The sequence below is a fragment of the Haemaphysalis longicornis genome, unplaced genomic scaffold, assembly GCF_048455015.1.
Source record: "Haemaphysalis longicornis isolate Haplotype H1 unplaced genomic scaffold, Haemaphysalis longicornis Haplotype H1 scaffold_4, whole genome shotgun sequence".
Taxonomy (NCBI): Eukaryota; Metazoa; Arthropoda; class Arachnida; order Ixodida; family Ixodidae; genus Haemaphysalis; species Haemaphysalis longicornis.
In genome coordinates this window covers 51195906-51207501 of record NW_027526361.1, presented here as the reverse complement: position 1 = coordinate 51207501, position 11596 = coordinate 51195906, and the positions used below count along the sequence as shown (strand labels likewise).

Here is an 11596-nt window from a genome sequence, read left to right as displayed (position 1 = left end):
GAGGCTTCACAAAAAACTGGGCCCAAATTGCACAGAATTGGCTCATTTCAATTTACACCGCCCTCCATGTCTCCTCTCTGGCACAAACACTCATATGACTCAGCTAACCTAAACAAAAAACTGGGCCCAACTTGCACAAAATTGGCTCATTTCAATTTACACCGCCCTCCATGTCTCCGGCACAAACATATGATTCAGCTAACCTTAAGGACCACTGGTTAGTACTCCGCCAAACTTCCCTGGTACCACTGGCAATGACAGAAGTTCCACCGATGCCAAAAAGCACCATCAAATTTATCAAACAAAAAATTCACCATTAAAGAGCAACTCAGGACACCAGACTTGGTGTTTGGTAAGGCATACAGCCACACAACCACCAATACCAGCGGCCTTTCAGGCGACCCATCCAGACCAGCCAACATTCCAAGAAGAAAGTCGTGCCAAGAGCCACAAGTTCACCTCCCACCCACCTAAAAGTTCGTCATCATCCAAGTCGTCCTCCATGTCCCCACCGCCGTCTTCCTGGTCTTCCGTGCCCTGGGCTTCCACTTCCTTCACCAGGTCACCAGCGGTCTTCTTCTTGGCCGGCTGGGCTGCCTCCATGGTCTCCGAGCGGACGTCGGCTGCCGCCACTGCAGGAGAGGCAGCCGGGACGCCTGTGTCACCGCTGCCCATCTTGCCGGCGGAAGCCTGCGCCTGCTGTGCTGGCTGGCGGGGAGGCTCTGGCAAGCCCTGGCGCTGGCCTTCCCCTGGCCCACCACTGCCCACCATACCCTGCGATGACGGGCCTTGGGCTGGGAAGGCCCCGCCCTGCATCAGGCTCCCTTCCTTGGAGGAAAGCAGGGCGCTGTCAGGGAAGCCGGCCGATGGGGGCAGCTGCTGTCGGAAGGTCGGTCTCGGTCCTGTGGGAACGTTCACAGCCAGACAGTCAGCATACACTAAAGCAGCGATGCGAGTTCAACCAGATGCTTTCATGGTCCTGTTACTGAGTTAACTTAAAACAGCTGCATGAGACACCCTCAAAGGTAAATGATTAAAATGCAGTAACTAGAGCCAAGGACAAAACTACCTTGCACGTGTTGTCAGCACTGCCAATGGTAGGTGCCACAACACATCAAGGACATTAGGCCAATCAGGAGAGGCCTGCGTGTGGTCACCTCACTGCTGGCATAGCAGTGGGTTTCCTCCCAACAAAAGCGGTTTTGCAAGTCGGAAGACATTATACAGTTAAACCTGCATGTAGCAAACCCTAGGTATAAATTCCTGGATTTAATAAAGTTTTCCAATTCCCTATTTGAACCCCCATTGAAGCCGAAGTGTTTGTGACCGCTATGTAACGAAGGCATTGCAATGGTAACCTTGATGTAACGAAGTCGCTAAGCTAATCAGTCATTGTTTTCTGCACTTTTACTGAAAAATCAGCCGGAGAAATGAACTAATCTAGCGAACATTAGCACTTTGTAATGAGTCAGCAGCTACAAACAAGTCTAGGACGGCCTAGAAACAAAATTGATGATGATGATGATGAACATAATGGCCACTTCAGGTTTTGCTTTAGTAGTGTGACAGACACTTCACTCTTTTTCACCCACACAGCAAACTATTGTGCACATAAACATTCCCAGTGTGAGCGCGGTGTCGGTTCAACACGATAGTTTTGAGGTGCTAGGCCTGCATGTTGACGTGTTGTGCATCTGCACTGCTATCTGCAGTGTCAGTTTGTCAGTGACGAGTTCTGCCGCCAGAAAACGAAAGGCTTTGTTCCCAATTTTTAATTCCGTCTTCGCCAGCGAGAAAAAAACGTTGCCACCTGGTACTGTACTGACAATGTTGACTTGAGCAACTTTTTGTTTGCTGACAACCCCGCCGTAGCTAAAGAAGAAATGTCAGGTGTGTCAGAAATGTCAGAAATACAAGCTGAACGTGTACAAGATCAGGACGGCAGCGATGACGGTCTCTGCGAGGCAGATCTAAACGACGTGCCCACAGCGAGGGAGGTAATGAACGCAGTGGACATGTTGCGCCATTTCGTCGGTTCGCTCGATGTGACAGAGCCCCAAGTGACCTTGCTTCTTTGAGCATTGTGTACTGCCTAAGCTCGTGCGAAAGCAGCAGGCGCAGATCATGCATTTTTTATCTGTGAAATAGATCATTGAAGGGTGAAATCATCTTCACTCATGTCTAGCACTTTGGTTTCGCTTCTGTTTTATTCACGCGAGCCTCAACTCAAAACCTGCCTGAAACGAAAACCTGCATGCAACGAAAAATTGCGAGCTTTTGTCAACTTCATTATATCCAGGAACTTAGTGCATCAAATGCAAAGTGATTCTCAGGGCCTTAAAAAATCATGCCGCATTTCTCGAAGAAGTTCACAAACTGTTGTGCGTGAAGGTCATTGGTCAGGCAAGTTCTCATTAGTGTTCCTGGCAGCTGCCGGTCACCATTTTCGGAACTAATGAAATTAGTTCCGAAATGGTGACCGGCACTTATCTGAAGCAAATCATTATCCACTTTGTGTTTGCTTCGAAGGCAACACTCCTTATCTGCAACCACCTAGTGAACTCCCGAACGATGCAGCTGACCCTTTCGGCCCTCACGCGATAAGGCAACAGCGTGTGCTCGAAAAAGCACCAGCCCCACGACGATCGACTCAGCGAGGAAACCTGTGCTGGGAGGATACCTGGCACGTGTTGAGCCGGGATGCCCATGTGCTGCTGCGCCTGCGCCGCCTGCATGGCCGCGGCCCGCTGGGGGTCGAATGGCTCGAGGCGGCCCATGGGGGGTCTCTGCAGCTGCTGCTGCTGGTGCTGCTGCTGCTGCATCTGCTGCCACTGCTGCTGGCGCGCCATCTGCTGGCGGTGGAGCATCAGCATGCGCAGACGTGCCTCGTTGATCTGGGGACGCACTCCGCCAGGCTGCTGGGGGTCTCTGGGCTCCATAAGCATCCCACTGTGTCGGAGCTGCTGCTGCTGCTGCTGGAGCTGCTGCTGAGCCACTTGCGCCTGTTGTTGTTGCTGCTGCTGCTGCTTGAGCTGCTGCTGCTGCTGCAGCTGAAGTTGTTGCTGCTGCTGCTGCAACTGTTGTTGTTGCTGCTGCTGCTGCTGCAACTGCTGTTGCGGCGGCAAGGGCTTTTGCTGCTGCTGCTGCTGTTGCTGCTGTTGCTGCTGCTGCGCTTGCTGCTGCTGCTGCAACTGTTGCTGCTGTGCTTGCTGCTGTAGTTGCAACTGCTGCTGCTGCAAATGTTGCTGTTGCAACTGTTGCTGCTGCTGCAACTGCTGCTGCTGCTGCTCAGCAGAGGCCATGCCTGCAGGGAGACACGCACAGACAGCCACGTCTCAGAGCTTGTCCATGTTTAAACGACATGCCTCGATGCAAAGCACAAGCTTGATGATGCTACGCGTGAATAACACTACAGTAATGCTCACGGGAAGCCATGATTCCAGGGGGCAGCGGAGCACGAAATCCCAGTTCTGCCGGTCCAGCCATGGTCATTCTGTTTCCTTGCAACGCCATGCCTGCGAGGGAAGAATGCTCACCTTGGTTGAGCACGCATGGAGCGAGCAAGCAGTGTCCCGCCATGTTTTTTGGCCTCAAAGGGCAGTGGACACTGAAGCGAAGTGATGGGAGATCGAACAGCAGCCCCAGTCACTCACCCAGCTGCATGGCCTGCTGGGGCCACTGCTGCTGCTGCTGCGGGTGCTTGGGCGGCAGGCCCGCGGGGAGGGGGCCCCCCTGCTCCTTCTTCATCTGGCGCTGCAGCAGGTCCCGCAGCTGCTGCCTCGCCAGCACTTGCTCCCCTCCGCTGCCACCGGCCAGCATCTCCTCCGAGGAGGACGGCCGCATCCCGCCGCCACCGCCGGGAGGCGTCCCGGCGCTCGGGGAGGACGGCACCCGCGGTGTTCCTACGGGCCGCGCATAGGGGTCCCCCGAACCACTTCCAAACGGGTCTGGCGGAGGTGGCTGTGTAGCTGACGGGGACTGCAGAGGCTGATGCTGGGGCGACTGCTGAGGCTGCTGCTGCTGAGGCTGTTGCTGTTGCTGCTGTTGCTGCTGCTGCTGTTGCTGCTGCTGCTGCTGTTGCTGTTGCTGCTGCTGCTGTTGTTGCTGCTGGTGCTGGTGCTGGTTCTGCTGCTGCTGCTGCTGCTGCTGCTGCTGCTGCTGCTGCTGCTGCTGCTGCTGCTGCTGTTGTAGGGCTGACGACGGCTGCGGCTGAGATGTCAGTACGTCCATGGAACCCTGCAAGGATAAAATTTCAGATTGGGCTCGTGCATTTTCTTCGCTGCGGTCAATTTTGTTTTGCATCAATTCAACTTAAAAAACTGGCCATGTGGCAGCTCGAAAAGTATATGATGAACGGGAAGCTAATAAAAATAAGCCATGCTATTTTCCAAGCATCATGCAGCAAACAGCAAAGGTTGCAGTTTTCAGTGTAGGTAAGGTTGCAGTTTTCAATGTACGCAGAAATAAAGCGCCAAAGCTACTTGGCACGCCTGAATATAATGCGAAATGCGGTGCTCACAGTTGGCAATATATCAAATGCTCACAGATCAGGCTTCTAGGCGCACCAGTTGACACCAGTGCATATGAAATACAATGCATTATGCAATGTTCAAACAGTTGACGGCGCCAAACTCTCAAAGCTTCATTAACTTACTAATTAGGGATAGTAAACACAACCTCTAGAACAGCGTTGTAAATTTGGATAACCACAAACCCTAATTTAAGGAACCGATAAAAGAAAGACCAATTCAGTCTAAGCATTAACTGCTAGACACTGCACATCTAACACAGCTCTATGCTTAATACAGTGGAATCTCGATGATACGATTCTGGGCGATACGAATTTCGGGATGATATGAATTTCTCGTAAGTCCTGGCAAAATTGCATTGTTTGCAATGGGAAAAATTTCGGCTCTTATGAACGGACCCGTGCGGCCTGGCGGATGATACAAACGAGCCGGCGAGGCGCCCGACTGCCAAGCGAGCGACGTACGGGCTCTCTCTCCCCTCCTTGTCGCATGTTCTACAGGAACGGCCGGAGTTTTGTTTTCTGCTCATGAAAACGCGCCACGCACTCCACAGGCACCCTGACGCTGCCGTGAAATTACCCGCACGCTGCTTGGGGCGCAGCCGGCCGCGGCAACATGGAGGCGGCCGGTCGCGAAGTGGTGCGGGGCACTTGAGCGACCGCTTCAGACCACTCTTTAACATGCCGCTCAAAGCACACACGAAGTTTCTGGAGCAATACATTAGCTAATAATGTGAGCGAAAACGGTGCTATAGAACTTCATCCGCGCCGCTAGTGAAAGTGCCCATGAAATATCTGCCGGGGTGCTAAGCCTAAACATCTCCGCCAAAGCCAGCTGGCTGTCTCGAGCACTTTGAAACTGCTGCCATGAGGCGTGAGCCTGCCATTGGCGCAAGTCGTCAGGCTCCTCCCACTGCCGTGCACGTCATTTTCTGACCGAGGGACAAGGCGGCTGCGGGCACGGAATCATCGATGCGGGCATGAAAATATCGCGCGCGCAGCGCCAACGCGCACGAATCGTGTGCAAAAACGCGCCATGCAGTTCAGTGTAGTGTGTAGTGAGCTTGGGCACTGCGAGTGAGGAGAAAAAAGTCCAGAAAGGACCACTCGGTGACATAGAGATTAAAAAAAAAAGCAGAAAAACGCCACGAATTTCTTCACGCGAAAGAACAGAAAAGAAATAAACGAAAACTTTTTTTAGTGCTCAATTTTTTGGTCTGTGTTGGTTCATACGAATTTCGGATGATACGAATATTTTTCATGGTCCCGCGAGATTCGTATCACCGAGATTTTACTGTATATTTCTTGCCAGTGGTACAACTAGCTAGCAGTGGAAGCTGTGGAAAACCGCTACCACATTGACAGCTTATCAGTTCCCACAACCAAAGACCGCCCCCCCACTTGCCTGCGAGGCCTGCGGTGCAGCCCGTGGGGTTGCCCCGTAGCCCTGCTGTGGGGAGTACTGTTGCTCAGAAACCTGCGGCATAGGTGTGCCCGGTGGCTGCGCGTAGGGGTCCACCGGAGGTGGCCTGGCCACCACCTTGGGCACGGCTGCCTGCTGCGCCCGCATGTAGCCCGGGTGGTAGCCCCCGTCCGAGGTAGGCTGGGGCCGCGGGGTGCCCGGCATCTGGGCGTAGGGGTCCAGGGGCGACATGGGGGGTGGCACCCTGGACGTGGGGGAGGGCGTGTGCGGGGGCGTGGTGCGCGGGGGAGGTGGCGGCAGGGGTGGAGGGGGCGCTGCCACTGCCTCGTCCTGGGAAGCCTGCCGCATCGGGGGCCGCGGGGGTGGCGGAGCCACCAGGCCGGGAGGCCGCAGTGGCTGGAGGAAGCGCTCGGGACCACTGCCGGGTGGGCCCTGACCCGGGGGCCCCCCGGGCCCCCCGTAGGGGTCGGGCGACGAGGGCGGGAGGCGGCTCGGGTCGATGGGGGGTCGCACTCGTGACACCTGGATCAGGGGGCTCACGGGTGCCGAGGGCATGCGCACGGGGCCTGGTGAGCGTTGCGCTTGTGCAGGAGACAGCGGGCTCTGCTCGGAGGGGGCAACGAAAGGAGACACCGCACGGAAATGCACATCACTCCCACTCACACCTTCGAAACCACGCGTATCCCGCTCGTCTAAACACAATTTCACAGAACTAAGATCAACGTGTTAGCGGTCACTGTTTGCCATGGCCATCCTGTGGTTGCAGCTCACTTAAAGATTAACTTCAACAGGAACTACAAAAGCTGGGCATCCTAGCTGACCAAGAATGCACCCTTTCGGAGGAATAAAAGGATTGGCCCTTAACACCAGCTTTTGCAGCACTGGCCAACACCAGATATCTGAACGTGCTTTCGATCATACCAGTTTGGGTCGTTACGTACTTACAAATTGAGCAGCCCGTTTCTTTAGCCTACAGCTTCAAATTTACAATGCATTCAATCTGCCAATAGCACTTTTGTAGCTTCAAGTGCCTTTCAGTGTCAGTCAACAACACCATACTCCAGGAACTTCTTGTTTGAGTCATTGTTACTTAGTCAAACAAGTAAACAAGTTATCAACACCCCCCCGTCAGGACAAGACTAAAATTGTAAAAAAATCTTTTATTAAAGTTTTTTTGTCCCACAGTGCATGGGTGCCATTCATGACTTTATTAATACAGTGTAGACCATTTAAACCGTAACCGCTTATACTGCGGGAGCTGATATAACGCGGGTTTTTGTGACCACCAGTTTACCTCCCATAGAACTCAATGCATAGGTGTATCACTTAAAATGCGGTTGCCTGAAGCACAATACTGTTTACAGTGCGGTTTTTTGACAGGTCTGCTGATTGACCGGCGCAGCTGGGGTGTCATTATGGGGTCACAAAAATGAAAGAAGGAAGATGGATTCAAGGGTTGAGGCTTGGGCGAGTTGGCGCATGATTACAAAGAGAGGAGCAGCGCAACAAAGGCGAAACACAAGAAGAAGAAAGTGTCAACCACAAGCGCTGACTTACAACCGACTTTAATTTTTGGCATGTCGGCATGGACTCAGCCACCCGACACAGTGCTCTCCCTTATCTTCTCTAACTTAGACACAGAAAATAAAAAATAGGCACCCTCTAGTTTGTGTTCCGTTTGCACACAGCTGCTCCTGCTGTTGGCCCACCTCTGCACCTCTGAAAGTAGCAAGACCCCCACCAGCCCCCCGCTCATGCGGTAAGTAAGTTGTTGCGATTATAATTTGAACACCTGGAGACAGCAAGTCGATATGCGACACCAGAGGTTTCCACTACCTGTTACTTATGCTGCAACCGCCTTCCGTATCACAAATTCAAGGCGAGATGGAAAAAAAAAATATCCGGCTTTTAACTTGTCTCGCCGGCGTAAGCTGGGCTTTTCCCCACCCTGCGGAATCCGTTCTACTAGACGTTGAGAAATACAGATGCCTCCACAAACAAACACAAGTATAAGATAAAGCCGCATTCGCAGTTTGTAAGACCGTGCAGCATCTGATGTGGGGAAAAAAGAAGACGAAATACGAGTACCTCTGTTTTTAAGTGGTGATCGGTTGAGTGACGATAAAGAATGACTGAAAGGTAGGTTGTGATATGGTTGCATTCATGCACGTTTTGTTTATAGCGCGGTACCGCTTATAGTGCAGATTTTTGCAGCTCCCACAACATACATTGTAAGCAGTCTACACCGTATTACCACTCACTCCCTTACAGTTGGCAGGCCTGAGTCGAAACCTTTCTAAATGCAAAGGAGTCTTCCCGCACCTGGGCTGTGGCTCCAATCAGCTGCGAGGAAGTGGGCGAAGGTGCTGAGGGGGACAGCGATCCGGCCGGAGAGGTCTCCCCCAGCATCATCTGGTGGCTCTTGCCCGCTGCAAACCACCAACGAGTTTCAACGCAGGCATTACCACTTAAGAAGACACACAATTTTCTGCCTTGGGCAGCTGCCACATCAAGATTGTGGCCCCCCACCTTCCAAGAGTGCCCAATTGTAGTGCCGCCCTTGTATGCTGCACTATGCTTGTGCTATAAATGGCAAACGACAGCGTCAAGCCACTGCACTGCACAGGATTATGGCTATCCTTCTCCTTTTCTAGACCTGAATCCATCCTGGATCAACATCCACACCCCGCTCTCATCTTACTGTATAGTATGTACAAAACCCTTAAAGCATACAAGGAATGAACAGCTGGGCAAAAGAAGTGAACAAAATTTCAGGTACTACGCAACAAACAATGTATTCTCTACAACCCAGTAGCTTCCTTTCACAGTTCCTATCAGTGGCTAGCGGTGAGAAGACTGCCATTCTGAACCTACGCCCGTCACTAAAACAGTTACTGTAAGCAAATGTCATCAAAATTCGGAGTCCCCACTTTTTTTTTTGTCTTTTACTGGATGATACGAATGCATAAGACCCTGTTAAAGGTGCGTAAGCGGAGACGTGCCCCAAGGCCCAATGATGACTAACGCTCACCGCACCACACGAATCCCGTAGCGTCCCGCACGCACGCACATACCGCAGCCTCCGCGATCAACTAGTCAGGCCACCGTACCACTACTCATGGCACAGGTCATGCATGCACACACGGCACCGAATAGCCTACCCTTCCCCTTCACTGTTTTCTTCCTGCACCTACTGCCCTTTGCCCCCTTGGGCGCAACGCAGCGCCTCTTCCTTTTCGTGTGCTGTTGCTTATCAGCACGGCCACGCACACCCACACACACAAACACCCATGTGTAAAGCAGCACGGCAGAGCTGCGTCCCACTCCACCCCAACGAGCAGGCATAGATTGGAGCCTTCTATGCATACACATAACAACACATTCCTAGTATGGAGTGCACAGTTGGCAATATTAAAAGAGCCCCACACTTTTGCCACGAGAGAGACTGAGCAGGCAGGTTTCGCCCCCACGTCCGTACCGGTGCTCCTCTGCTGGTCGGCCATGAGGTGTGGCTGCTGCGGCGGAGGCTGGGAGGACTGCATCTGCTGCTGACGGACGTGCTGCAGCTGCTTCCACTGCCGCTCCTGCTCCAGCTCCCGGGGGGACTTCTGCTCGCGCACAACCTTACCGGGGTCCTGGGGAGGAGGCCGCCGGTCGGGGGGAGGAGGAGCAGTTAGACCTCGGTCAGCCACTGCCTCTGCGCTACTGGCCAACACAGGCCTTGCCTAAACGTCGCTTCAATGCGCAAAAAGGGCACACACCCCTTCACATGCTCAAACTCAAGCCAGGACACTGCTGCTCAACTACTTTCAACCATGGACTTTGGCAGGGGGTGCAAAAGGGGCACTTCCCCTCCCCCCCTCTCCCACTTCTTCTTCAATACAATGGGTTTGCCCCCCCTCAAGACACAATCCTGCCGACCTTCAACCAAAGGGTGATTGTATCCTCATCCATGACATACAGCTCTACTTGTGAGGGTAATAAGTAAGGCCAGCTCGTATTAAACCCTGACAGGATGGAAGGCAAGGATGAATGGGCTATTAAACAGGATGGTTAAGAAAAACATGGTTTTTTAACTGAACGACTTTTTTATAATCACACAAATGTGTTTATAAACAGAACCCTTGGAGCAATTAAGAGTCTGTGCTGTGTTCACTTAGTTTAGTCCTGTATTTTTCACGTCATTGTCATTAGGTTGCATTCCACATAACCACTAGCTTTGCCTGCAGTTTTCAGCAATTATCATGCCCAAATCAGAACGAGCCAATCAGATAGCGTCGCTTTCAAGCCTTCCACAGCGGCCTGTTTGTAGGAGTTTTTGTGATGCCTAACTAGTTCACGCTAGGCCCAAGGTTTTTGAGCAGTCCAAACTTGCACAAGAAACATAAGTACACACACAAGGTTTGTTGCCTAATTAATGGATGTGTAGCTATCTAGAAAGAAAAAAGTAAAAAAAAGGAGTTTTTTTTTACACATTCTTTTTTCGGAATGTCTAACGGAACAGTCTGTTACACGTTCTGTCTCATTATCCTTGAAAGGCTTCGAAAGCAAACTCTGGTTTCTTCACTTATCTGGGTTGGAAAGCCCGCCGGTTTCTCTATTCACTGTGTTAGTCACACAATAGACACATCTTGCAATGCGAGGCAAGTTTTTCTTCAGACAGTTTTTTTTTTTTACTGCAATAGCAACTGTGGATGGCTGTTCACACGCTGGACCCATTCTGACAGCAGGTCACCTACTTTCTTGGAAATGGCACTGCCACTGCCGGTTAACAAATGCAACTTTGGCTTCTAATATATAAAATCACACTGCCTTCACTGCAAAGCCTCACCTCACCGCTCAAAGGTCACCCTGAGCTGCGACCAAGTTTATCGGAAACCGGGTAACACACCGGCCGAAGCAGTACAGGAAACCCATTGGCAAGTGAACGAAGTGGAGGTATTCCTTAACCAAGCCCGCTGGCTATGTTTTTCTGAACAAAAACAGGAAGTGTGTCATTACTTGAGTGCTAATAAAATTCACGCTTACTCTGTGACCTCACTGTGTGAAGAAGCGGCAGCAAGAATTGCACCATCTTCATAAAATGTGACTGAAAAGACCTGTATGCCATTACAGCCACGAACAGACATGATAGTTTTCAAATCGCAATTTAGCATACCTTTGAGTTAGTAAAACTTGCTAAGAATATCATCTTATCATAACAGCCGTACTCTTCGGAAATTCGCATGACAACTCGTTTTATGGCAGTACTTCCGTAAGCAACTGTAAGGGGGCCATTTACTTGTTGGTGCGCGTTGCCATGACGCCTTTTTTTTTTCCGGGCGGGTGCTTCATGTAGCTTCTCCATAGTCCTCGAAATGTGGGGCACCTTGCCTTTTTTTTTATGTGTGTGTGTGTGTCTGCTTTTTCTTTTTTCCTTGCGACATGCAAGGTTGCACGCTGGGCCATCTGTATCTGTGGGCCTCGCATTGCGCACGAACAACCTTGCTGACAAAGTTCAGAACCAGGGAGTCTGGAAGCGAGGGAGTTGGGAACCAGCCCAACCAGCTGGAACCAGCCCAGCTGGCAATGTTCCCAGCATCTGTGCTGCGGGGTTAAAAGGAAGCAAGCTGTCCGGTGCGGGGGCAGTTCGTCTTGAATTACAC

General features: G+C 51.8%; 1 protein-coding gene across 9 annotated transcripts in view; it reads right to left on the bottom strand.

The window, feature by feature from the left end:
- The window catches only part of LOC144178680 (uncharacterized), a 135583-nt gene that overhangs the window by 78903 nt on the left and 45084 nt on the right, over nt 1–11596 (bottom strand). For all 9 annotated transcript variants that reach the window (XM_077706689.1, XM_077706694.1, XM_077706696.1 and 6 more), the window contains 7 exons: nt 9430–9586; nt 8274–8380; nt 5934–6554; nt 3654–4236; nt 3426–3515; nt 2681–3304; nt 471–902 (listed from right to left, as the gene is read on the bottom strand). In XM_077706689.1, the coding sequence (XP_077562815.1) occupies nt 471–902; nt 2681–3304; nt 3426–3515; nt 3654–4236; nt 5934–6554; nt 8274–8380; nt 9430–9586 (2614 nt within the window). The remainder of the gene's footprint in view (nt 1–470; nt 903–2680; nt 3305–3425; nt 3516–3653; nt 4237–5933; nt 6555–8273; nt 8381–9429; nt 9587–11596) is intronic.